At 39.3% G+C, this 27,465-nt stretch overlaps 3 protein-coding genes across 4 annotated transcripts in view; all 3 read left to right on the top strand.

The window, feature by feature from the left end:
* Nucleotides 1-1,462: 1,462 nt before the first annotated feature.
* On the top strand, nt 1,463-5,051 carry LOC137123554 (zinc finger protein ZFP2-like). 2 transcript variants are annotated; one of them, XM_067497454.1, is made up of 4 exons: nt 1,463-1,612; nt 2,564-2,621; nt 2,739-2,951; nt 4,984-5,051. In XM_067497454.1, the coding sequence occupies exons 2-4, from the start codon at nt 2,573-2,575 to the stop codon at nt 5,049-5,051; spliced, it is 330 nt and encodes a 109-aa protein (XP_067353555.1). In that variant the 5' UTR covers nt 1,463-1,612; nt 2,564-2,572. The 2 variants fall into 2 exon arrangements, with proteins under 2 accessions (XP_067353555.1, XP_067353554.1); XM_067497453.1 differs by lacking the exon at nt 4,984-5,051 and having other exon boundaries at nt 2,739-4,486.
* Nucleotides 5,052-5,136: 85 nt separating this feature from the next.
* On the top strand, nt 5,137-16,424 carry cfap52 (cilia and flagella associated protein 52). The gene is made up of 14 exons (XM_067497452.1): nt 5,137-5,276; nt 5,526-5,725; nt 5,851-5,987; nt 6,056-6,184; nt 6,404-6,503; nt 6,755-6,871; nt 7,272-7,372; nt 7,560-7,730; nt 7,974-8,122; nt 8,331-8,476; nt 9,078-9,229; nt 9,812-9,914; nt 14,390-14,501; nt 15,160-16,424. The coding sequence occupies exons 1-14, from the start codon at nt 5,216-5,218 to the stop codon at nt 15,339-15,341; spliced, it is 1,860 nt and encodes a 619-aa protein (XP_067353553.1). The 5' UTR covers nt 5,137-5,215; the 3' UTR covers nt 15,342-16,424.
* A 5,671-nt stretch (nt 16,425-22,095) lies between these two features.
* Nucleotides 22,096-27,465, top strand: part of usp43a (ubiquitin specific peptidase 43a) — a 93,852-nt gene continuing 88,482 nt past the window's right edge. The window contains exon 1 of the mRNA XM_067497451.1: nt 22,096-23,229. Coding sequence (XP_067353552.1) covers nt 22,615-23,229 — 615 coding nt within the window. The 5' untranslated portion in view covers nt 22,096-22,614. The remainder of the gene's footprint in view (nt 23,230-27,465) is intronic.

Here is a 27,465-nt window from a genome sequence, read left to right as displayed (position 1 = left end):
GTTTTGATCAAAATAAATTCCAAAGTATTTAGTAATAAGAATGAAGCAGTTTTTCATAATACCTTATTCTGAACAATGAATGATTTCAGAGGATTCCCATACACATAAACATAACTTTATTTTTTAAAATTGCAATGACAATGAATTTTCAATTGTAGATAATTTATCAATGTAAAGTAGGCTATGTAGCATTTACATTATATACATTGCATTGAAGGGTTATTTGAGGGTTACTTGTATAAAACATGTATTTAAAAAGTGCCATTATATTATATTCCACCCTTTTTGAAGCCCAAATAAACAAAAAATAAAATGAAAAAAAAATTATATATGGCCAAAAAGCTCTTTGGAGAACAAAACATCAGCACCTATAAAACCAGTATATTGGTTTTCTTGACAATACTGATTTGTGTATTACAGATAATATATGACAATACATGCTTCATTTATATAAAAATGAAAATACACTGTACACAGAAAAAAAGCCAAACCTGGATCCTTATGACCCTATAAACTACAGGCCCATATCTAAATTCCCTTTCATGTCCAAAATTTTAAAGAGAAGTGTTAGCCCAACAACTTTCCACTTATCTGCATATTCATCAAGTCTTGGACAAGTTTCAATCAGGTTTTTACAAAATGCATTCAATAAGTGACATTTTGATGGCGGCGGACTCCAGGACACAGTGTTGATTTTATTGGATCTAACCTCAGTGTGTAATTCAGTTGACAATTAGATGTTGCTAAATTGCATCAAAAATGTTATTGGTTTGTCTTTTCTTTACTTCAGTGGTTTTCTTCATATCTTACTGATAGAACTTTTTCTGTTGCAATAAACCAGATCATGTCTGACTCTATGCCTCTTTCATGTGGAGTAGCACAGGGATCAGTTTTAGGTTCCTTGCTATTTTCATTGTATATGACACCTCTTGCTCGGATAATTCGGTCTTTTAAGCATATGTCTTATCCCTTATAAGCTGATAATATTCAGGCTTATTGTGCTTTCAGAGTCGGAGTTTCACTTGTTGTCCAGCTTGTTGGAATATTTCTCTTGTATTAAGGAGTGGTTGGGCAATAACTGCCTACAACTAAATCCAAAAAAGACAGAAACTTTGATTGTTGCCACCAGATAAGAACATTTTGCAGATCAGGCAACACCTTGGTTCTTCGAGCTCCTCTGTTCAGTCAAGCCTCAGGAACCTACTGTATGTCCCATTCAGGACAGATGGTCAAAAACAGTTTTCAATCTGACCACATCAATAGTCAGATTGGTTTGCTTCTCATTTACAAATTAAAGATCTATGTAATACACAGTGTCCTTTTTCATCATTTTAATACCACGGTATATGGTAGATAACGTATGTATTAGAGTAGAAAGCTAGTAAGTAGCCTTTTCTCCCACAACGCTCAACTACGGAACTTATGTGAGGGCATTTGAAGGTATCATGCATGGTGACGAGTATTACCTCAGCTGACTCACATAGCAGTTCGTTTAGCAAGCTGCAATAAACTGTCTTACCCGTCTTTTAATGTAGCTAAAGTAACGATAAATGAAATTCCTGGGGATAAAATGCGATAATCTTCACTTCTAAGGATTATCGGCGTTAGAGAGGTGGGACTCAATCGTAAATGCCTTGCTGAATTTTTATACTACTTAACATTAGTTAGCTAACGAAATGTTAGCTTTCCCCTAGCTAGCCAAATTAGCTAACGGTACCTTTTTGTGCAAGCTTTTCCCAGATCATCATACATTTAGCCTCTGTTGGCAAAACTACTTCAGAGATAAAGCAGTTGTTAATCACGGAAGTGACGCTGAACTCGGAACAAAACATTTAGGTGCAGCTATCAGAAACGTATAAAAACAGGATATTTTCCTGAACCATCACTGTCAACTTTCCAATTCAAGGTGCACGTTTTGGCTGGTTTCGTGGTTTAATCTCTCTTCTAACGTTGTCCAGATAAATTAAAATCATGTGCATCTTACGCATATGCAGTTATAAGTCAGTAACGTTATTTCAGTATAAACAAAGAAGTCAAGTAACTGTTAGTGGATGATGTTAACATCTGTCCACAATGTTTAGGAGAGGAAAGCATGAAGCTGATAGCGTGTTTTCTTCATTTCCAGACATAACATGTGTAAGGGCATACAATCCAACACAGTACAGTCTGCTATAAATTCAAAATTTTGAAAAGTGTAAATAAAGAAATCCCAGTATACCCACATTAACATCACCCTTTCAAAACTGTATACTTTAAATGGACTTTGCTGAAACCTTAAAACACAATGTCTTTTTCTTACAAATTAGCTTACAGCACATACACTCACTTGACACTTTATTAGGTAAATCTGTACAATCTAATGCAACCTAATACAGCATGTCTGCCATGAATTCTACTTTTACGAGGTTATAATTTCTCACTTTTTAAGTTGAACACGTCAGAGAGGTGATGTGTTTAATGCCATAGTGTTGTGTCATTTGTGTCGCCTCATATGCCATATATACTCCATAACTGATCATGATATACTTTTTTCCAAATCCCTGTTGGTTTTGTATGTGTATAGGCTGCAGTCATGGGCCCAGACACTGCAGCTGTCCCTAAAACAGAATCTTCAGAGGAAAGTATGTTTTGTTGCTTACTGTAGTTTTCAAGTTTTGTTTTTCTGCACTCAAATAACAAAGCATTCATTTTATTCAGGAATGTATTCAGAATATATTCTTGATGTCTTTATTTTGTAGGTCCTGAAGATGTTGTTTTGAAGGTAATCTCAGAATCAGATTCCAGTGATATTTCAGCTCCCACTGAGCCAGAGAGCTCCCTGACCAACATATCTGACAAGTGTTACCCATGCTCTACTTGTGGCAAAGTATTTGACAGACCATCAAAGCTAGAGAGGCATAAACCTGTACATCTGCGGAAGCCTAAGCCTCTTCATCAGTGTCAGCATTGTGGTAAGAGTTTCACACAACAAGAGAAGCTGATTCGACACCAAAATTGCCACAACAGGACAAACAAGCACCCATGTCCTGACTGTGGCAAAGTATTCAATAGGCCTTCAAAGTTAGAAAGACATAAGCGGACGCACTCAAAGAAACCAAAGGTGCCTCACCAGTGTTCGTACTGCATGAAGACGTTCACTAAACTAAACAAACTTGTCCGTCACAAGCGAATGCACACTGGGGAGAAGCCTTTCACCTGCTCGATCTGTGGAAAAGGATTCTCTGAGTCAGGTCACTGCAAAGCACATGAAAAGACTCATGAGGAGCAGCCAGAAAAACCTCACCGCTGCGCAGACTGTGGAATGTGTTTTTTTAAGGCATCAGAGCTTCGGCGACACTTCCGCTCCCACACTGGAGAGAGACCTTTCAGATGTACCCTGTGTGAGAGCTGCTTCTCACGCTCAGAAGGCCTTAAAAGACACATGCGAAGACACACAGGGGAAAGACCATACAAATGCCTTATTTGCGGAAAAGCATTTTATTCTCGTCAGGATTTAAATATTCATGGATTAACTCACTCGGGAGAGAAACCACATCTTTGCCCTGTGTGTGGTAAAGGCTTCTCGCAGTTGGGCAACATGAAAGAACATGAACAAAATGTTCATATTAAATCAGAGAAGTACATTTGTAATGAGTGTGGGGCAACCTTCACACGGTATAAGTCACTGACAAAACATGAGCGGACACACACTGGAGAAAGACCCTATCTTTGTCTTACTTGTGGTCGCAGCTTTTCATGGAGCCATTCTCTAAGTAGACACCAAAGAACACACACACACAGACAGATGTCTACAGACACATCGGAAGATATTTTAAGTTTTGGAGTAAATTCTGAGAATCCCAAGAGTTGAAAAGTGAAACAAAGGACATTTTGTCATAATGCAAATTTCCACAAACCACATTTAAGCTAAAATGTACAGTTTATTTTTCTTTTTCTGTGTGTATTGAGATTAGGTTTTGAAGATTTGTGATTTTTCATATTGTTTCATATTCAAATTGTCCACAGAATTTCAGTTTGAAATTCAAAATCAGAAGGTACTTTTTATATGCCTACAATGTGGTGGTTTTTTTTTACGGTTATACGTTCTATTAAGTACACAGCTAAATGTGAAACGGGTTATCTAAGAAAATGCCTGCTTTCCAGTCTGCTACCTCATCTCAGCAGTACCATAGAAAGAAAATAAACCAGCACAATATTTGCATAGCCAACAGTAGCAGGTAGTTAAGTGATTTTTCTTTGTTAGCTGGTTGCCCATCATTAACAGTCGAATGCCCAAAACACACTTTTTATGCTACTAAATCAACTTATTGTTTCTTATTAGGTCTTCAATGAATGATTAATACTGTGCTGAATTAAAGCAGAAACCTGGCACTGATCTCAGCATAGCCAGAAGTGCAAGACTTTAATCCTAATCATTGAACTGTCAAGTGCAGCAGCACTTTTCCTCTGGTACGAGTTGTATGAAATTAAATGATAATAAAACTTTTTCAGATATTTGTATTCCATTTTGATTTAGTTATGTGGTGTTTTGTAATGCAATTACAACATATACTTTGGCATGCTGTCTACATACATGGTAGCTTACAGAAACAGACACTGTGCAAAAGTAACCTGCTTAGTAGCAGCAAACACAATAGGTGCCTTACATTCTTAAAACGTAATACAGAACACAGCCACTAGTAAAGTCTTATAATATAAAAGTAATTTTAAAAATTTGCTCTTAAAACGTATTTAAAAACTGTAAACAATGCTGGTTTTGTCACAAATTTAGCTGCAGATTTGAAAAAAATGACCATTCCCATTCTAGAGATTTACTTTTTAGGTTTGTACTGTAAGTTAAGCAGACACATAAAATGTGTTTTAGACGTGTGGTTGTTCTTGGCTCCAATCTAGATTCGTTCCCCTAATATGGTTTAACTATTTTAATTGCCTAGTTTCAAACTTTACAAATTTATTTTGAATGTTTTTTGTTTGTATTTTTAGATCACAAATGTCCCAGAGCACGTGAACGCAGCGAGTTCATTTCACCAACCAATGACCGTGGCAAGTAGAACTTCAGGAGTTGCTAGGCAACGTTTGTTTGGTGTAACGCGAACATTAGTTGTGGTCTGTTCAAGAATACAACGAAACCGTAACAATAGTTCTTGCAGATTTCTTTTTATTAACAAACGTAACTTTAGGCACATTGTGACATTTAGATAATAGGTTTTCACTCATGGCTGTTGAAACACACGACGGTCCTCATCTTCAACTAGAAGCTGTTATTGGCTTCAACGGTAAGTTTCCCCCGAACCTTTAACATTACTGCTAGATAGCCAGACACCACAGTGCTACAGGTCTGCGGTTAGCTACCAACTTTAAGCTACAACCAGCTAACTTTAGTCATACAATGCTCATTCGCCTTTTTAAGCGAAGCTAACGTCACCATTCATCAAGATCACAGGCAGTAGATCTTTTTCTAACGTGACACACTTTTAAACATGTTCCGAGCTTTAGTAATGAAATGTCACTATTTGTTTCATTAGGGCATGTTATTTCTGGACTGAGAGTCCACCCAGACAGAGAACACCTCATCTATCCTCTGGGATGCACAGTCATTCTGAAAAAAATCAAAGATGGCAAGCAGGAGTTCCTGCACGGACATACCAACAACGTATCCTGTATCTCAGTGTCCAAAAGTGGATTGTATATTGCTTCTGGACAGGTCACCTTCATGGGGTTTCAGGTAGCTGTATTTAAAATATAGCTATTCTCCACATGTAAACCGTCTGATACTAATTGGGTTGACTAATAAAATCACAACTTAAATCTCAACATTTTGAACTCACAACCCATGAATTTACACACTAGGCTACGATAATTATCTGGGACTATGTACAACGAACCATCTATGCCGAACTGCAGCTCCACAAGGCTAAGGTAGAGGCACTGGCCTTCTCTCACAACAACAAGTATCTGGTGTCCCTTGGCGGCCAGGATGATGGAAGGTAAACCGAGAGAAACACACTGTATGTGTATTTGCTTAATGTGTGAACCATTTCCTGTTTATTTTCAGCATAGTGGTATGGAATATTGAGACCAAGCAGGCCATATGTGGGAGCCCTGCTGCAGCTCATAGTGCCGGTCACTGCCTCACTGTAGAATACTCAAACACCAACGAAAATATCTTTGTTTCTGCTGGGAGGTAAGTGAATCCAATCTACTGCCAGGTGTCAGCCTATTGCAACCCATGAACACAGATTTGAAGTTATTCAGAAGATTTATCAGTAAATTAAGTCTAAAAACTACAGCTTTTTATTTCTAGAATACATATTTTTACAATGTGTCTCTGTCACATCTCTTCTAGTTAATGTGCGACTCTTATTCTCATAAAGCTTGCTAAACACTGGTCTGTTTTGCACAGCGGAACATTGCGGGTCTGGGAGCTAGACCTTCCCAACAGGAAGATCAGACCCACAGAATGTCAGACAGGAAAGCTGAAGAGGGTAGTGAAATGTATAGAGGTGAGATGCCAAAGTCACAGATCAGTTTATTTACTCAGCTTATTTAACTAGTTTTGAAGTCCATCTGAAATTTCATTAAATGCTTGGAGGTGGATTTGCAGAAAACACTTGATGCCCAGTTAGAAAATGTGCTTTAATGCACATTAACCCTATACAGAAGATGATATTACAACATGACTGTATCATTGGTAATTTTCCAACAACAGATATTATAACATTAGGTTGTTTTTCTCATGCTGACTCATCAACAGATGACAGAGGATGATCAATTCATTTTCTGTGGCACCACCAGTGGAGACATAATGAAAATCAACCTGAAGACAGGACTTTTGAGTGACTATGGTCCAATTAAGAGAAAATACAGCCTGGTAGGTGAGCTTAGCTGGAGTCATCTCATTCCCAATTGGGCCCTGCATAGGTAACTGTCAGTCACTGTAGTAGTTTGTTGTCATAATATGCTGTATAACCTCAGTACCCCATTGTATTCACTAGAGGGAGACATATGAATGCCAAATCCATGTAACACAATCATAAGCTTTAATTTAATTCAACTTAATTATGTCAATAATTACAAAGAAATAGTTCCATTTAACTCACTTTTACCACCACTTTATTGCCACTACAAGTTGTTGTACAAGTAACCACATTTACTTACTTTTTGTCTCCTTTCTTGTTGTTGTCTTTGCGGAACATCTGTATCATTTCAGATGCATTATATTCCTAACTGGGCTTCCCAATAAGTAATTGCTTTTTTACTTTCCTGTGCAGGGCATCAATGTCCTAAGAATGCTGAAGTCTGGGGACCTGCTTGTAGGTTCTGGATCTGGTACTTTTACTGTATGTTCCAAGACTAACTTCAAAACTCTTAAGTGAGTCTTTAAACTGTAAATTTGTATAATGTCTATGGAAATATTTATTTTGGTAGCAATACATGATGTGCAAGGTTTACACATTTTTACTGTTACATTTTATCACACGTTAGAAAACATATCCAGGGTTCCGGTGTAATATAAATGTCTTAGTATCTGCTTCATTTTTCTTCTTCCCCCACGATAGGGAAGTCCAGCTGGAAAAGGGTGTGACGTCTATTTCTACAAGAGGAGAGGGCCAACAGTTCTTTGTTGGAACAGAGGCTGCTCAGATGTATCGCTTCAGTTATCAGGACTTCAAAGCTGAACTCATATCCACTAGCCACAACAGAGCTGTCAAAGATGTTGCCATCTGTTTGTAAGTCCAACATCGATAATTTGATGAGAATAGTTTTTTCTTACTGTAAAAGCATAATTTTGCCCTGGAAGTCGAATTTATGATTTTATGATACATTTTTAAAAACAGTCATGTTAATGGCACTAATTCCGGAGTGGATGGTCCTTGATCTTTGAACTCAGTTAAACTCACTTTTACCATTGATTAGTTATTCAATTCCACAGTTTTTAGCTATCTGTCATTCTCTCTTTTTTTTTTTCTTAGTGGAACATCTGAATTATTTGCAAGCTGCTCTGAGGAGGACATCAGGTTGTGGCACATAGACAAGCCAAAAGAGCTTCTGCGCATCACTGTACCCAACATGACCTGCAATTCCCTGGACTTCATGGTTGATGGACATAGCATTATCAGTGGTAGGAATAAGCAAAAAAACACTGTATCAAACAAGACATTGGAGGAATATAAAATTTCAGTTTCTTACTATGATCTGTAGTTCAGCATAATTACATGTGTTCCTTGGCACTGTAGCACACGAACCTTCAAAAATATAACATTTTACATACTGCATAAAATGTATCTTCTTAAAGGGACTTGGTAAACATTGATTTCACTGTCTTCCAGCCTGGAATGATGGTAAGATTCGAGTGTTTGCGCCAGAAAGTGGCCAACTGATGCTCATCATTCACAACGCTCACAGAATGGGAGTAACAGCCATTGCTGGCACCAGGGACTGCAGGAGGATTGTTAGTGGAGGGGGAGAGGGACAGGTCAGTGGACATAACGGTGTTAAACCTCAAGTGTGTTATTGTTTAAAATGGTGTCCTTTTTTCATTAAATGAATTCATTGTATCATAATGTTAGATTTTAAAATGATGTGAAACATCATGCATTGACAAAGAACAGTAGTTGGTTGCACATTATTTCTTTTGGGACATGTGTGATGTATGAAGCATACGTTATAAGATTGAACAATTTCAATTACTGTTTAAAATAAAGGGTCAAAAAGCAAAAGAGAGACATTTTGATTGATAATTTTTGTGAGCATCTGAGATGTTTCTGATGTAGTATTGTCCATAAAGAGCTACTTAATGCAAATAGTCCCTGGAAAAAAATTGCATTCTATTGTACATATGCAAGAAGATATAGTGAGCACTATATAACAACTTTTGGAGATGTGTTTAAACAGTATGCTGTACAGTGAAAGTAAATAGATTTTTTTAAATAATCATCTTTGTAATTATATTTACTTATACTGATTTCCTTACAAAGCATCAAGACAAAGATGAGAATATTTTAATTCAAGACTGTATTTGATGTAAAAAAAGAATAACCTGTGAGCTTAAATGAGTTTGGTTTCACCTATTGTAGGTGCGTGTTTGGGAACTGCAGTCACGTAACCATCGCCTGCTGGAGACCATGAAAGAGCACAAAGCCACTGTTGCTTGTATCAAAATCAAGAGTGATGACAAAGAGTGTGTCACTGCAAGTGCTGACGGTGCCTGTATCATCTGGGACCTAGTGTGAGTAGCCCATTTGCATTTTTAAACACTTGTGCAGGCACCAGATTACAAATAAAAAACTAAAACACACCAATCTCACATTTAATAAATGGCACTTAACACATTTAAATATTTTCTCTTCTATAGTTAGTGGATACAAAAGTCCCTTAAATTATCTCTTATTTATTTTAGTGGTTTTATTAAATACTACCCTGCAATGCTAGAGAAATCATAGTAGAGGGCTAATGAATTGGATTTTTTCTGAAAATCAGTTTAGTCTATTTAGCTGAGACAGTGAGAACTATACAACAGTGCACTGCCTTAAGGTCTTAGTTGTAATGAGACGGTATGAAGGTGTCCATTGGTGTCTGGCTGGTACAGTAGGATTAAAAAAAATCTTATGCATATACAAAAATTTAGATCCATTAAACTATGTGTTCAAATATAATTTTTCAGTCTGCATTGCTTGTAAAAGAAGGAAATGGAAAGAAAATGAAAATGGTGGAGATGGAGTGAGAACATTTTTTAAGGTCATTGCTATACATGTCAAACTCATTCTTCTTTTTTCCTTTCTTTCTCAACCTTTGACATCTCTTTCTGTAGGCGATTTGTGAGTCTTCAAATGGTGATTGCCAACACTATGTTCCGGACGGTGTGCTACCACCCAGATGAGTACCAGATCATTACCAGTGGCACTGACAGAAAGGTGTGTTGAGATCTGCATTACTTTTAATCAGTACCCACTTTAGTATAGTTCTGCATTTATTTGAAGGTACCATTAGCAGAAATGGAATATAGTATTCATAATTATGTTTTCATTTGTGTGTAGGAATTATTTTTTATTCTCTTTCATGGAGACCTCCATGTTGTTTTGCGGACAAACACACACACACAGCTTATTCCTTCCTCAGGTGTGGATGGTTTTTTTGTACTTCTTAGGTGTATTTTACTTCTTCATCATGAGTTCATGCAATTTATATAGTAGTCTAACATCTCCCTACGTTGGCTTCATCTTAGCCTCCAACCTTTGTTTCCATGGAAGATACTGCACCTTCTGTCTTCTGTTGATCCTATAGCCAAGCTTCTCAAGGATCACAATTGCCGTGGTTTATATCAGCTTGTTGACCTCAGTGATGGTCGTAGTTGGGAATGTTCGTAGTGCTGCATTCACATCCTCTAGTAGACTTTCAGAAGGCACTTCACTTATTCTTGGTAACCGGCCACCGAGGTTCCAGGTGTCCATCTTAGCCACGATCTTCAATCTCTGCTCTTGCATTAGGCTTGTCTGTTGTTATTATTGGGACTTGGAACCCAATTTCCGGTTGTGGGTATGATGATAATATCCCCCCCTAAACCCGGTGTCCTGGCTTCCCACTGCCATACCATTTGTGTTGTACGTCGTAAATCTTTAGTTGTGATAGCAGGTATTTCTTGTGGATATTAGAACACTAAGCTACTAGTTGTTTCAGTGTTAGTCTAGGTTTTGGGTTTCAAAGTGTCCATAGTTCATACATCCTCTGCATGTAACCCCTTTCGCTAGGGATACTTGTATAGTAGCGTTCCAACAACTCCCTGTTCTTATCTTTTGTCCAAGAATGTCTTTTTCCTGTTCCAGTAGCCTATTTCATATTATTTTAACCTAGTTCCCCAACACCTTACGAGGACCTTATATTTATTACAAGGATATATATATATGTGTGTGTGCGTGTGTGTGTGTAAATTTTTGTGACATGGCACATTTTTTTGCTAAACCTAAACTGTGGTCATAAAGGAAGGATGGACATGCTCAGTAATAATAGGCATTGTGGCACTGTGGAATTTAGTTGATGCTCAGTAATTATTTCCCACACTATTACACCCCCACCAGACCAGCAGCCTGAATCATTGATAGGGTGAATCTGGGCTTTCTTGCTGTACACACCCAATTCTGACCCTACCATTGAAATGCTGTAGCAAAATGTAAAACTCATCATCTCTCACTCATCATCAAATTGTACCTTCAGTTTCCTTTTCTTAGCTGACTGGAGTGGCACCTGGTGTGGACCTCTGTAGCCATAGCCCTTCTGCTTAAAGGTTTGATACATTGTGCATTGAAAGATGCTCTTCTGCATTCCCTGGTTGTACAGAGTGGTTATTATATATGTCACTGGTGCCTTTCTATCAATTCAAACCAGTCTTACCATTCTCGTCTGAGCTCTGGCATCAACAAGGCATTTTCACCCAGTGAGGTAATGCTCACTGGATATTTTCTCTTTTTCAAACACTTCTTTGTAAACCCTACATCTGGTTGTACATGAAAGACTGGGACTTTCATGGCACCAACAACCATGCCAGGTTCAAAGTCACATAAATTAACTTTTGTCCCCATTCTGATGCTCAGTTCAAACTTTAGCAGATCACCTTGACAATGTCTACATGCCTAAATCCATTGGGTTGCTGCCATGTGATTAGCATGGTACAGGTGTACCAAATAAAGTGGCCAGTAAGTGTATATAGCTACCTAAAGTAACCTTATTGGTTTTTATACATATACATGAGTTGGTTAGCAAAAAAAAAATCTCTGAGACTCATAACGCAGCAGTCATGCACAGTAAAAAAATGTGATGAATGTAATGATTGAAAAACGCTCAGGGTCCAAAGAGACTGGCACTCAACAGTCATAATCTAGATGTCTCATTGTGCTGTTATTGTTAGTATAATCTTCACCCTGAGCATGAGTGAAAAGCCTGCAGCTCTGGTAGGATCACAGAGAAGACTTGTACAATCACTCACACTTACATGTCCACAGATTAGTCTAAAAGCTTGTAATTTGTTTCTCAGCTCAACATAATTAAGCCATTGTGATGACTGCTAGTCACTGTGGCAAAAACTCTCAGGCCTTTAAATCTGTTTTTTGAGAGTTGTTTTAATTAACCCAGCACCACCTATTTACATAAAGTCAGAAGTTCACAGAGACAGAATAAAATGCTTGTTTCTTTGATTTTGCACTTCCACAAACCTTGAACCCGGCCACACAATAGACCCATATTGTTTTATTCCCTGCATGCTGAGTGGTTGGGACAAGTTGTGCTGATTAACACAGCACTGTGGATGCACTGAGAGATTAGAGAGAGAGTGAGAAAAAGGGTTTCATGGAAGGGAAGAGAGAAGAGGAGAGAGCTGAGTTCTGTGGTGTTTGTGCCTTCCTGCGGATGTGCTTGTGCCACCCAAGTGCCAGCCAGATCTACCATCTGCTCATCCCAGGACACAGGCACTCTGTCTGGGTGAACAAATACCAGTGCTCTCTCTCGCTTCTCTTTATTCCCCAAACCCATCACATCCCAGCATGTTTGTGTGAGTAGATTCTGAGTGAGATGGAGAAACTGAGAGAGCACAAAGAAAGACAAAAAATAGGAAAATGAAGGTGATTATAATAAGTAGAGACTGTGCTGAGCTTTCTGAAATATTAGGGTATGTTTTTTAGGATTGTTTTTCAGTTAATATTTGATTTGCTAAAAATTAACACTTAATAGCTAACAGTTGAAATGTAAAAGTGTGGTCATGCATCACCTTTTCTGGAATTATGTAGAGACGGAACACAGACGGACCAAGAAAACTCACGAAGGTGGGAGTCTCTTATAAGTTGTTGAAACGAGATGAGGGAGGAAGGAAAGGTTGTGGTAATGAAAAAAAGATGGACGGTGACATGGGTAGAATAAGGATTATTACAGTAACTTTGCAAAATGCAAATATGGCAAATAATACACACACTTATATACTGTACCACTTTACATTCATTCACCTGTTCCAAATCAACTTGGGTAAGTGGCCAAAAGCAGTTTGGCTTGTGAATAAAGGACAGGTGATCCCACCTCTGACCTGACAATTTGGGGAATGATCACCCCAGCAAGTTGTAGCTAGGAGTTAGGGAGTTAGGTTAGTTAGGAGTTAGGAGTTAAATACGGTCTATAATTGTTATTTTGATTTCTCATAGGCAGAGAAGTATTTTAGTGGTGTTATGGCAGGCAATTAACTGTTTTTTGTTATTTTAAAACATGATTTCATGTTGATATATGTGACACGTGTGTAAAATCAGTACATATGTGCCTTACATTTTGATTTAGATTAAATAAGGGTGGATTTAAAATGACATTTTTTTTTACTAAATGGTTATTTGCAAAGTTATTTTGTGAAAAAATAATATCAGCAAACACATCCGACTGTAAAAGCCAAACTGCACCCAACACACACAATCACATGTGCGCACACACACAGCTTGTAAGGACAGCCTATTGCTTTGAGAATTGTCCTGCATCTCTGAAACTATAAATACCTTTTCTTCTTTAGCCTTTTGTTCCTCTTTCATTCCTTAATAACCAACAGTATTTGATATGTCTGTGTGAGATTACATTTCCCCTCCCATAATGCATTATAGGCATGGTCTGTGCAGAGAAATGAAATCCTGTCTCTGAGGCTACTCTTCTAAATGCTGAGCTTATTCTGAGCAGCTCTGTGTAACAAGAACTTCCTTTCCTACATAGCCAATCTATACTGTAATGCTTACATTTAACTTAGCCAAATTGTATATTTTTAAAATAATTTTATCAGCAGGATCAGGTTCAGGCTCTGGTATGGTGTTTAGTGCTTGTAACACTTGATTGTCTCTGAAGTGCATTTGCCTTACTAACATGGCAATGGCTTCTGGACTGTTGACATACACATAGCAACTGAGATCAGCGCTTTCTACTAGAGACATTAATACAAGAAGCCTCAGAAGACACATTTTAATCATCAAATCAATCTAGATTTCAGTTTGGTCATATAAATAACAAGAAAGAACCTTTGTTCGTGTGTGATACTGTGATGTCTATGCTGCATGAACTATAAATAACTTAAGCTAACAATTGCCTCATGTGAGACTAGATACTTTGGCAGCTCTTAAGCCCTAGATGATTAAATCTCATTCAGAAACTCATACAGCAACCATGTTTTTACATTAGGTGATTCGCAGGTTCATAGAATCTAAGCATAGATTCATTTCCATACAGTGTAATAATATTAAAATAGTAAACATATTAGTGTGAGGTCTCAAGTTGCATCTTACAAAAAAAGGAAATGGTACAGTATGTGTATTATTATGTAATACAACAATAGGACAACAAAACAGATATTAAAGTTTCTGTATTTTAACGTCTTTCTTAGGTTGCCTACTGGGATGTGTATGACGGCTCAGCCATCAGAGAACTAGAAGGCTCAAAGTCTGGAGCCATCAATGGTTTGCACATTTCACAGGATGGCAAACACTTTGTTACAGGTATGGCCCACTGCACATATGCCACTTGTTACATGGGCTTATTTTAGAGATCAGTTTATTTTAACTAAAAATAAACTGGGAATCATTAAATGCCTTGGGTACATCAGCACTGTATGACTAGATAGGCAACATGTATAACAAGGGGTTCAATTTTAGCCCCTGGTTTATTTCTAATCATTAACTTTATTTTTAGTTGTTCAATGATCTGTATTTGCTGGAGGTTCAAGCTTTTTACTTTGCCTCTCTCATCCTTGCACCTTGGAAATAGATGAAGTTGAGCCAGAAAATACAGTAGTTTTACATGTTGACTTTAAGGTAAAAACAATGTATTTCAATTCTTTGGTTTTAAAACTTTGCATGCTTTATGCGGAGCGGTTAGCGCTGCCTCCTCAGAGCTAGAAGGTTGTGGGTTTGCGTCCCCGGCCAACCATGGCCTCATGTGGGTACTTCAACATGCATGTTACAGTAGGTTAATTGATTATTCTAAATTGCTCATAAGCGTGATGAGAACAACAATTCGCACTCACATCACCCCCCCCCACACACACACACACACACACACACACAGTCAATTAATCTCTTCTCCCAAACACTACAGTACATGCTTTGCTCTAACCTTTTTCAGGTTGTTAATATATTTTTAATATTCTCATGACAGGTGGAGATGACAAACTGGTGAAGGTGTGGAATTACATGGAAGGAGTAGTAACCCACATGGGGACAGCTCATGGTGGCAGCATCACCAGCGTCAAGATCTGCTCCAACAATCGCACCTTAATCAGCACTAGTGCAGACGGAGCCATTTTCCGATGGAGGTTCCCTCATCCTTCTTCCTCTTAATGTGATACTATTAAACACTACAGTGCCTTACAAAAGTATTCATACCCTTTGACATTTTCCACATTTTGTCATGTTACAACCACAAATGTAAATGTATTTTATTGGGATATTATGTGAAACACAAAGTGGTACATAATTGTGAAGGGAAAGGAAAAGGATAAATGGTTTTCAAAATTGTTTACAAATAAATATCTGAAAAGTGCGGTGTGCATTTGTATTCAGCCCCCCTGAGTCAATGACTTGTAGAACCACTTTTTGCTGCAATTACAGCTGCAACTCTTTTGGGGTATGTCTCTACTGGCTTTGCACATCTAGAGAGAGAAAATTTTGCTGACCAGGTTCCCTGTCCCTGCTGAAGAGAAGCATCTCCACAACAGATGCTGTTCAGGGTGATGCTCAGTGTTAGGTTTCAGCCACACATAGCATTTTGTATTTAGGCCAAAAAGTTCAATGTTGATCTCATCTGACCAGGGCACCTTCTTCCACATGTTCTTGGAACGTGGTTGTAACCTGACAAAAAATGTTCAAGGGGTATGTATAGTTTTGCAAGGCACTGTAAATGCACCTTTGATCTAATACCACTAATCTCATACTCAGATTAAAAAAAAAATGACTCCCAGATCTTTCCCATGAGTTTATATTCCTATGGGAATTTAGAAACATAATGGGGTTTGAAAAGTGTTTTTACACTGTTACCAAATAAATCTAATTTGATTAAGCATCAATGACAATTTACAATTGTTTATTTTCAGCAGTGAAAGGATATTTTGTAAGTACAGGTGAAAAGATTATATTTCTTCAGCAATGTAGTCATTTAAGTGGTCCTTTTAGCACTTTAGTACTGTCCTTTATTACAGTAATCTCACAAGCACATTCACAAACAGTTTCATCAAACAAGTTTCTCAAAGTATGGCTGAACTCACTGAACTCGCAGAACACTGTAACAAACCGTGTGCCTCCACAGCTACATACTGAACCTTTTTCTTCTACCTTGTTGCGGTCCACACCACATTGTAGTCAGTTCCTCTGCTCTAGCCACCGTGTCACGCCTGCTCCCTTCAGTAGCTGAGCTGAACAGGCATCTCTTGCAACAAGCCACTGGACAACAAACTGAAAAGGTAAACTACAGAGGCAACTATCAAAGCTTTATGGTGTCACTAATGACATCATCAGTACACATAAACATAACACAATGCACAATACAGTACAGTATACCATGCATAATACATAAAACAAAGACAAAAACTGAGGAAACCCTGGTTGGCTCATACATACCCGGGCCTTAATTGTCCTCCAATATTACAAACATTCACAAACTTAATGTTTGAAACAATTACTAAATTACTTTGTACAAAAACACAAAAGAATCATACAATAACCCACAAACATCATGACTATTCTTTCTTCTGGTGCCAGAGGTTACCAGCACTTTACACACTGTAGGAGATCAGTCTTTACCACTGTCTCACTCTGCTTCCTGGAGGAGACAGACCTTGGTTATGGGTCTATCGAACTCATTGGTCCTCGTCTTGACACGAACCTGACGGACTAGACCTCGCTCATCCTTTATTGTGTTGATCATCCTGCCAATCTCCCAGGAGTTACGAGGCGCTGACTCGTCAACAATCAACACAAAGTCCCAAGGAACAAAATTGCTGTTTGCATGTGTCCATTTTTACCGCCTTTGGAGCTCTGGTAGGTGCTCTTTAGCCCAACATTTCTAAAAGAGATCTGACAAATACTGGACCTGTCTCCATCTACGGCGGGCATAAAGATCATCTTTCTGGAAAACTCCCAGAGGTATCGAAGGCTGGGTTTTTAAGAGAAGAAGGTGATTTGGTGTCAAAGCCTCCGAGTCATTTGGATGGTTAGAAGGTGTAGTGATTGGCAGGCTGTTTATAATGGCTTCCACCTCGCAGAGTAATGTCTGCAGACCCTCTTCATCCAAAAATGTATCTTCAAATGTAGCACCGAGTACCTTTCTAATGGATCGAATTAAACGCTCCCATACCCCTCCATAATGAGAAGCAGATTGAGGATTAAATATTCAATCTCTCAATCTGTGTCCAATTTGGCTGCCACCTCTATATGAAAAGTTCAGGTAGCCATAGATGTAAATATGACACCATACCTTTTTGCGGTTCTTCTTCCCCATTTAATATTAAAGGGACCAAAGCAATCGACACCTTCTCTAGTAAATGGTGGTTCATCAGGTATGTGGAAGGTCGCTCCATGAAATCTTCGACAGATACGACACCTGGATAGAACCTTTTTGATTGCTGAGATTGCTTTTGGTATCCAGTATCTTTGACGCAAAGTAGACAAGACATGGTTGCGACAACCATGGCCTAAACATTCATGGATGTCCTGAAGTATAAGATGAGATACCCGATGATCTTTAGCCAGAATAGCAGGGTGCTTGTATCTCTCAGGCATGGCAGCTTGGCTGAGCCGTCCGCCTACACGAAGAATTCCATCCTGAAGCATCGGATTAAGTCTATGTATGTGGCTGCTCCGTTTCACTGGTTCCTTTTTTAGCAGAGTGGAAATTCCATCCGGAAAACTCTTCTGCTGGCAGTGACAAATTATTTCTACCTCTGCTTCCTGGAGCTCATCCACAGTTAGGTTCTTCTTTCTTGTTTTGTAGTTCAGCATTTTTCTTTGAAGCTGAATATCTTGGACGATGTTTTCTAACAGCTCCTTTTTCCTTCTGGACGATGTTAGAAGCATATCCTTCAACCTCAAAAGCCACGCTCCAGCCTGCTTTAAGCGTGTCCATCTGCATTATATCAGTGCTTTCTTCAACTGCAAGAACATTCACTGTGACATGTCTTTTCACCTCAAGTCTGGATTCCTTGGCCAATTCTCGACTGCCTGGGTGAGGAAGTCAGGCCCAGATAACCACAGCTTGTTTCACAGAAAGGTTTTCACGTTCTGTCCCCTTGATGACACTATCTGCCGGATTAAGCTGAGAGTTTACCTAGTGCCACTGTGAGACTGTTGAGGTCTTGTGAATTGCTGACACCCTAATAGCTACAAACGTGCAGAACCTTGATGTCTCGTTGCTGAGGTATTTTAGCATCAGCGTATACCAGAGTTACACGGGAATGTAAAATTTTACTTCAAGGCAGTAGAACTTATAAATGCATTTTCTCAGTACAGATGAAACAAACGTGTAAAAACATGGCTACATTATACGGCACATCAGATGCATATAGATAGATCTTGGTCTGGTATCGCAGAGATGAGAAGATCCAGATTCTTGGTTTGCTAATCTATCAACAGCAACTCCACGGAAGATAATCGTTACAGATGGAGGCACCCTACAACTGAAACCTTCTGTGACTTTTTCTGGTCTAAACAAATCTTTCTAACTATTCTTCAAAATGCCAAATCTAAATAACTAATAACTCAATGCTGCTTCCCCCAAAAAGTAAAAAACACAATTGCAGTATGAGTTATGGCAGCCGAAAACAAACTTCAATCAATAAAAGGGGGAATCTCTGTCTTTACCCTTTTCCACTCTGTTTATGAACTTAGAACAACTAAAGTATGAATAAAAAAAAAACAATATCCACAGTAGGAGTTTGACCAATAATTAAGGTGTTGGTTATGATTGTGTATCATGTGCACACATTTTCTAACAATGCCAGAATAGGCACATCAGAGAAACTATGGAAATATTGGATGGGGCCCTGATTGTTTCAATAAATCGCCACATCTGGCCCACTAAATTCAATCTTTAGTATTAGTGAGCTGTGAAATTAAGCTTTAGATGATTAGACTCTAAATATAAAACAAAAGATGCTGTACCCACATTGAATACCAATATTGCACATAATAGGTCTGGACTAATGCTTCTGTAACATCCATTTTAATCTATGGAGCTTCCAGGTTGTGGTAGTGGCAGCATTGAGGTGCATTGAGACACGTTCAAACTTACGAGCAATTTGGAATCATCAATTAATCTGACATGCATCTCTTTGGATTGTGGGAGGATACTGGAGTACCCAGAGGAAACCCATGTAAACACAGGGAGAACATGCAAACTCCACAAAGTAATGCCACAGTCCACCTAACCCGCTAACCACTCCAACACTGTGCTGCCCTGTATTGGATACATCTGTCTGTAAATGATGGCATGTGATGAATCACTGATGATTTTAGTGCAATTATGGTTGTTGCAGAAAATAGATTTAATGTAGAAAATGACTAAAGACTTGGGCATTTCAGATACTGTCTTTAACTAGTTTCATAGAATCTTCTGCTTGGGATCTCCTTATCCTTCTCAGCTCAGACAACATGTGGAGTAGCACATGGTTTTTTTCTGGGTCCAGTTCTTTTCTCACTTCAGACCCATAGCATTAGGGTATGGGTGGGGCGTGGGGAATATAGACATGATGTTTGTTTTCTGCTTATCTTTAGTAATCCTATGCTTTATTAACAATAAAATTCATAAACCCATAACAAAATGGTTATGGGGATAAGTGGAACCTGTGCAAAAGTAACGATTTAATGCAGCGGAACAATATAAGCACATTTTTACACAGAGCGCAAGTAGCGGGCATATCAGCATCAATAGATACATTTGTGACATGGACCGATTCGGTGCCAGCAGACAAACAAGAGACAGACGGTAGACTTAATCCAAATTAGATGAGGCCTATCTTGCTGTTGGATTCACCGTAGGGATGGCGGGGGAAGAGGAGAGACCCATGTGTGTTTTGTGTCTTAAACCGTTGGCAGCAGACAGAATGAGACCCAACAAATTAAGGAGACGTTTAGAGACAACACGCTACTCGACTGTTCTCAGAGAAAACTGGCAGAATATCGTCAGCAGGAAAGTCGCATGGTGGAATCTGCATCAGTGAACAGCAAAGCAGATAAATACAGAAATACAGAATTGCCCAGTGCAAAAAAAAAACAAAACATACAGTTTATTCTTCCCGCTGCTGTAGACATGAGGTCAGTTATGCTGGAAGAGGCAACTGCCGCGAAATTGAAGGCTATTCCCTGTCAAACGACACAGTTGCAAGACGTATATGTGACATTTCAGGTGATCTTGAAGAACATCTCATAGAAAGGATCAAAGACACACGTTTTGCTTTACCAGTGGACGAGGCTACTGACAGCAATGACTGTTTGTTCATTTCATATGTGCGTTTTGTAAATTCTGAGTCACTGAGCAGGATGTGCTTTTTTGCAAGTACGTCCAAACCAGAGCCACAGCTGATGAGCTCTTCAAGATTTTTGACAGTTACCTCACAGAACACAAGCTAAAATGGGAAAATTGTGTCGGCTTTTGCTCAGATGGCGCACAAACAATGGCGAGAAAATAAAGGGGCTGCAGGCACTAATCAAGCGGGTCGCTGTGTCATTCACATGGAAGCGCTAGTGTCAAAGCACCTCAGCCCTGAATTAAATGAGGTTTTGACAGAGATTGTGAGCGTGGTGTTCTCCGCACTTTGGGAGGAGATGGGAGCTGACCATCTGGAGTGCTGTTTCACAGCGAGTCAAGGTGGCTTTCTAGAGGCAAAGTGTTGGCACCAATCTTTGAGCTCAGAGAAGAAATTTGCGTCTTTCTGGAGGAGGAGCGCAAGGATGAGGCTGAAAGCAAGTTCAGTGATGAACATTGAGCATGATTTGAGAGTGGCAGTATCAAACATGCAACCCCTTTTTGAAAAGGTGTTCAGTACAAAACAGGCTAATTGCAGCCACTAATAAGACTCACATATTGTCTACTTCTTGTTCTTAACTTGTTCATTGTTCTTGCCAAATGCATTTGATCTTTTTTGCACATGATGGCAAAGTGACAAAGTAAAGCTAAGTCTTAACATAATTGCACTTTTATCTTCTCTATTTTGAAATTGGTGCTATTTCACGTTATTGATTTAAAACTTGATGACATTTTAATAAATGTGAAAAATTTACTCTGCCTATTTTGATGGAGGACAGATGGGGCTTGAACCCACCATCCACCCAGAAAGTCTGGAATGACAGAAAAAGTTTGACAGCCACTAATGACACTATTAGGTTCATTCCTAGACAATTGTCCTACTGAAATCTGAGCAGACTAACAATGGCAAAAGTTTGGTTCTTTGTTCACAACTCAGATCAACTCAGATCTCACTTTTGAAGAGGAGGTAAAAAAAAGTTCAGGTTTGTTTTCTGAAACTCAGAAGTATCTGAAAATGTAAACCATTTTAACCTTCAGAGTAACAGAGAAGGTCATACTTGTCAGTCTTTTGAAAGACTTAAAATTATTACTAAATAGTTTTGTCATTTTACATATTTCTATGTACATTTATCATCATACACTTTCATTACGTGTTTATCTTTTAAAAATAGCTTTACCTCATTAAAAATAATTACTGAGTTGTGAGCTTTGTAGCTGTTGTTTTAAACAGTGCTGTATAATTATCTCAACAGTTCTAAATGGCTGCCCCCAAAATACAGAACACAAAATTCTTATTGTGACTGTGCATGTGGATAAAATGTGGACTTGCCTTCCATGGAGACATTTGTGAATGTATCACGGTGTATTCAGAGAGTCTATACTTACTATAAAGTAATATCCAATGGCGGCCAAATTAAAGTTAAGGCTCTAAAGCTGTGAATGCGGTTGATGTGTAAATGGCCCTACAGGGGGCGGTTTAGGGCCACAGTGCTTCACACCTATTTAAGACAACTTCCTTGTTCCCAGTATAAGTGTAATAAACAGGACTTATAAAGTCCAATGCTCTTTGGCAGGCCAGCAAGACTGTGACTGTCTGAGAGGGCGCTTGTCTATTGTAATATACCGTTACAATAGAGATGCAGTATGTTATATTGTAATGTAACCCGAGTCAATTAAAGTCATGTCTGAGGGGCGGGCATTAGACGGGATCCTCCAAATGGAAACTTGATCATCATTGCTCCACAGACAGAAGAGGAGAGGGGCAGGAATAGCGGTGGTGAGGCAATGAAGACCACAACGATCCAGCGCTCAGAGCCGTCGGTGAGGAAGTGTTGAACGTGAGAGGTAGCGGCAGCTCGTCAAACCGCACGGGTTGGTCGCAGCAACGTCCTGGGAATAAATGTCAAGGGAATAAAATCAGTAGACATGTGCCTTATTGGCACCGATTCGGTGCCACCTCAGTGTTACGGTCCGTAGAGTAAAAGAAAGGAAGAGGAGGAGAAAGAGGAGGAGGAAGAAGAGGTAGACAGCCTGGCAGACAGGTGCGACTCCACAGCCCTGCTTCACGTCATTCCAGTCGCATTAAGTAGTAGAGCCATGGACAGCCGCAAGGAAAACAATGTGAGGAAACAACCCATGAAACCCAAATCGACAATACGAAGAGACAAGAAATACAAAACCGGGAGGTTTAACAGGAGGAAATCGTTGCGATCTATTGGCAATTTCATGGGAAGGATCTTAAAAACTTTGGGCACTTTGGCGCACTTTGGCGACGCTGAGCCGCCGGACGCCGAGGACGACGACGGTGGCTTCGGGCAGAGCGCTTCGGGGGTTTTCAACCATGACTTTTCGCCAAGCCCCAGGGAGGGAAACGTGAAGAAGAGCTCCACGGTGTCCTCCGCTCACGGCTCGGTGAAAGAAAGGCTGTCGTGGTGCTACGGCGACAAGACCCCCGGGGTGCTGGGGCTGAAGAACCACGGCAACACCTGTTTCATGAACGCGGTGGTTCAGTGCCTCAGTAACACAGACCTGCTGGCCGAGTACCTTGGTCTGGAACAGTACAAGTCGGATGTGTGCCATAGGAGGGTGAACGGGGAGGTGAGGGGTGAGGAGCCGGCGGCTGCCAGGGGGGAGGTGACGGAGCAGCTGGCGTCGCTGGTGCGAGCGCTGTGGACACTGGAGTACACGCCACAGCTGTCTGTGGAGTTTAAGGTGAGGGGGCAAGGGGTGTTTTTTTATTCTTTAATATTAGTATTAGTATTAGTATTGTCCTTTTTTGTATTTTCTATTTACTTCAGTTGACAGGTACTTTGACCAGAGGGGGGGCGGGGCATAGAGTTAAATTCCCTCAGTCATTTCCTCTTGAGAATATTTGCCAATGTAGCCATGAAGTAGCCTACATTAGTTTTTATATAGAACATGTTAATCCTAATAGTTAGTTGGGTGCACGTGCACATGTGCAGTGGCTTTGGAAAATATTCACACATCTTCTCTGTTTGCACAGCTCATTGTGTTTTTGATTTTATTTAATATTGGGTAATGACAGGTGAAACCATGGTTTTAGAAATCTATAAAAAAAATCAAAAACCAGAATGTTTCATTTGGGATGGTCTGAATTCAGTACCATGCATCCTGGCAGATCCTCTAGTTTGTCATGGATGGGAGAAAAGCCATGTGCTCTTCAGGGAATGAGAACCATAGCCCGGCATCAGGTCATGAGCAGGTTTTCTTTACGGACCTCATTTGTTCATTCATCATTGTTAATTCTGATTCTGATTCTTATTGTCTTCCCATAGAATACTGCACTGTAGGTGTATGAGCCAACCAGGGTGTCCTCTGTTTTTGTTTAGGTTGTGTATTGTGTTATGTTTAGGCGTAATGATGATGTAATTACTGACATCATATGGCTTTAATGCCTCTGTAGTTTACTTTTTAAGTGTTGTCAGTTGTCAAGGAAAAACAATGCATAGCAGAGGTTATGTTACAAGAGGGTTCAGTTCAGCTGAGCTGTCACCCAAGGTAGTGGGAACCGCAACAAGGTAGAAGTGAAAGGTTCAGTGTGCAGCTGTGGACGCACCCGGTTTCTTACCAAGTCTTGTGGGTTCAGCCATACTTTGAGAAACTGCTTCTGCTGGTTAGCTATACCCTCTTAGGACCTGGGGGTACATCACATTTTGGGTTATATTTCCATAGTAGTTAAAATTGTGCGTTGTCAAGTGGTACGACAACAAACCAGTACTGATGATGTCTGTTGTTCGTTGTACACAGGCTAGGTGTGTACATGTTCCTAAAGAAAAGGGCATTGCCAGTTTTACATGCAAAATGCTTTGAATGATTGAATGTTGAATATTTTGTTGGCATATGTCTGGAAATAAAGAGTTTCGCACTGAATTACACAAAGGTGACTTTTTTTTTTTTTAATTCAGACCGAGTGTCCACATATGTGGACATCATTTTTCTCTAAAACTACTTAATTTCAAAAGGTGATGCTTAGTTTTTATACTTATGAAGTTCCAGTAAGCCCAAATAGCAAAGACAAATAAAAAAGTAGCTTGAATGTATGAAACTGTTTGTTAAGGTGTTTGTGAGATTTCTGTTCTTAAACTTGTATGTACATTTGGTCCGTCATCGGTTAAGTTGAGAAGCAAATGCAATAAATGTTCAATGTTCGTCATACAACGATCCCCGGAGTGAAGTACTTGCTGGACCATCAGATTCGAGTAAGGTAGTATTGATGGTAACCAATGAATGGTGCTTGGAGTTGTGCTGAAAGAGGTAAGTATATGTCTCATCATCCTGCTTTTCTGGCCTAGTCTTCCAGGAAGTTTCAAGTAGTCTATCATGCTTTCACTTCCATCCAGCCCCTCTAACCTAAGGACTAGATTGATGGTGTGCTGCTGAGATAGTAGTTCTTCTGGCAGATTCCCCTGTCTCTGCCTGATTTAAGCTTCAATACAGTTGTACCAGAGAGTTGTATCTCTTTATAAATGATGTCCAGTGGAATTAATCTATTCCATTTAGGTTTTAGGTGAATTTAAAAGAATAAACATTGCAAAATAAAAATCACAAATTAACCTGATCACACTCTGGTGTGCCACACCCTATGAATACGTTTTGGAAATCTTGCAGTCTGCAATCCAAGAAGACTCAATTTGCTGTGCTTGTTGCTAAATAGACTTCTACATTAAGTGCTGAATTCATGATTTGAATTGTTTTATGAATAATCTGCAATTTAACAAATTAAAGTGAGATATTGAATACAAGTGTAAACAATGAAGCGGTCTCAATTCTTTCAAAGAATGCAAAAGACAGACACTCAGGACCCCCCGTCCCCAAAACCCCCAGGTTAACTCTATTGCTTTGCAAATATTTAACCAGCTCATTAGTCTGAGGATGAGCTTGACTAAATCACAATAAAATCCAAATCACAAGGCCCAAGGCATTTAAATTGATTAACCAAAAAGTAATTAACACACAGAAAACCTGCAACCAAGTAGTATTCCAGCACAAGAGAACTTTGGGGAGATAATATTAAGCTGCCTTGAGTAGTCTGATGTGTACTCATGGTACATGGAGGAGAAATGGACATACACAGGGAGAGAAAGAGAGAGAGAGAGAGAGAGAGAGAAAGTGGGGACCCTGGTGTTGATTGGTACCATGTAGCTTCCTTCAGCTGTGGATAAAGAGATGTTATTTTCCAGCTACATTATGCACATTTTACACTGTTTGCCTTAGCACATAGTCATAATGGCTATAGTGCAATCTGCACGTCATGTACACTGCTGCTACTCAGCAGCACGCCTACTAGCACAGCTGGGATATGTCATATAAGAACTTTCATAGATTTCTGGGAACCATTAAACTTTATATGGAGGAATCAAATATTTGAACAAACACGCCATGTGTGCACTTGATTGAATTTAGGTTATGAGAGCATTATTTAAGTGAATAAGGGCAATCAGGTTTTGTTTGAGTGTTTTAGGTCTAGAAGCAACTATTAGTCATGTGAAGGAGTAGTCATGAAACCACCTCACCACAGTTTACTAGCATTTCACAACACATTTACTGGCTATCATGTGCTGTGAGGATGAATAAATCATCGCTGTCTTATTTACACAAACTTTTAAGCCAATTAATATCCAGTAGTAAATAGCATATAGACTACATTACAGTCACACTATTTATTGTCAACAATTAGGACATTATTTCAAGAAGTGGTAACATAGTGACACATAGAAGACTTTCTTGCTTCTGTGGTCATTTGTAGCTGTTGTGAGACAGGGCAGCAGGGCCTCCAGCCTTGCTTCTGGGCTTATCAGATGAAAGTCAACCAGTACTACTCTGTTGCATCAAGAGCCTGGGGGAGTTATACTGGAGGGGGCACGCAACATGTACACAAAAGCACACACAAGCACACAGGCTCACACTTGGGAAGTAAGTGGGGGATATTATTTACAATAGGAAAGGGTGTATAACTGATGGCATAGTCACTTTGCATGCAGCACCTACCACCACAAATGAGTAATTCATTAATTAAGGAACATGTGTGAGAGAAAGGGCATTATATTCCAAAGATATAAGGAAAGGGAATGACTATCGAGGAGGAGCTTGATGCTGTTTTGAACAGAATAATACAAGGGTTTGGGTGTTATGGATGCAGAGCGCCTGTCTGCATGTAAGATTTAGAGAACATATTCAAACTCCTGTCACGTGCTGCCTCTCCCTACTTGGTTAAAGTTTGCAAAGAGAAAATATGAAATCACACAAAAGTGTTGATGCAATTAGGATATGAATTACAGGCCTTGCATGTACAGATCAGGCTTCATACATTTACATTGCTTACTCTGTATACACAGTATGGTGATTCATTGATTGGAGCCTCATAATTTAATTACAGTTCTTCACACGGTGCAAAATACATGAAAAATTACACAGTTAAACCTTGAAGCACATTTTCTTTGACTTTACATTGGCACAAAATGTGCCTAATCTCAGCATATAATATGTTATAATAGGTTAAATATGGTGGCCGATGTCAAGGAAATATTGAATATTAGCTATTGAATTTGATGTGTGAATGTGCTGCTCTCTGAGGTCTTTGCTTTTTCTTCCGTTTGCATCTAATACCTCCCATTGGAGGTGGCTGCAACGAAAAAAGATACGAACCAAAAAACATGTCCTTCATTCTGCTTTTCTCACCTTGCCTCATCGTGTTGAAGCGATGATTTTTGTCTGTCTCCTTATCTCAGGGTGAACCAGGAGAAAGGGTGTTTATTGTAGCAAGTGCATTCAGCCTGGAACAGGAGGATGCCCCCCACTGAGATGCCTCCAATCTTGTGCACTCAGAAGGACAGAGAAAGAGAGAGGAAGGGAGAGGCATTAAACAAAACTATGGTCCCCTTCCTCTCCTTCCCCGTAAGACCTTTTTGCTTGTCGCTAAATAACGGG

The sequence above is a fragment of the Channa argus genome, chromosome 3 (genome assembly GCF_033026475.1).
Source record: "Channa argus isolate prfri chromosome 3, Channa argus male v1.0, whole genome shotgun sequence".
Taxonomy (NCBI): domain Eukaryota; kingdom Metazoa; phylum Chordata; class Actinopteri; order Anabantiformes; family Channidae; genus Channa; species Channa argus.
Note: the sequence above shows the minus strand (reverse complement) of the source record. Positions and strands in the feature narration are given on the sequence as shown.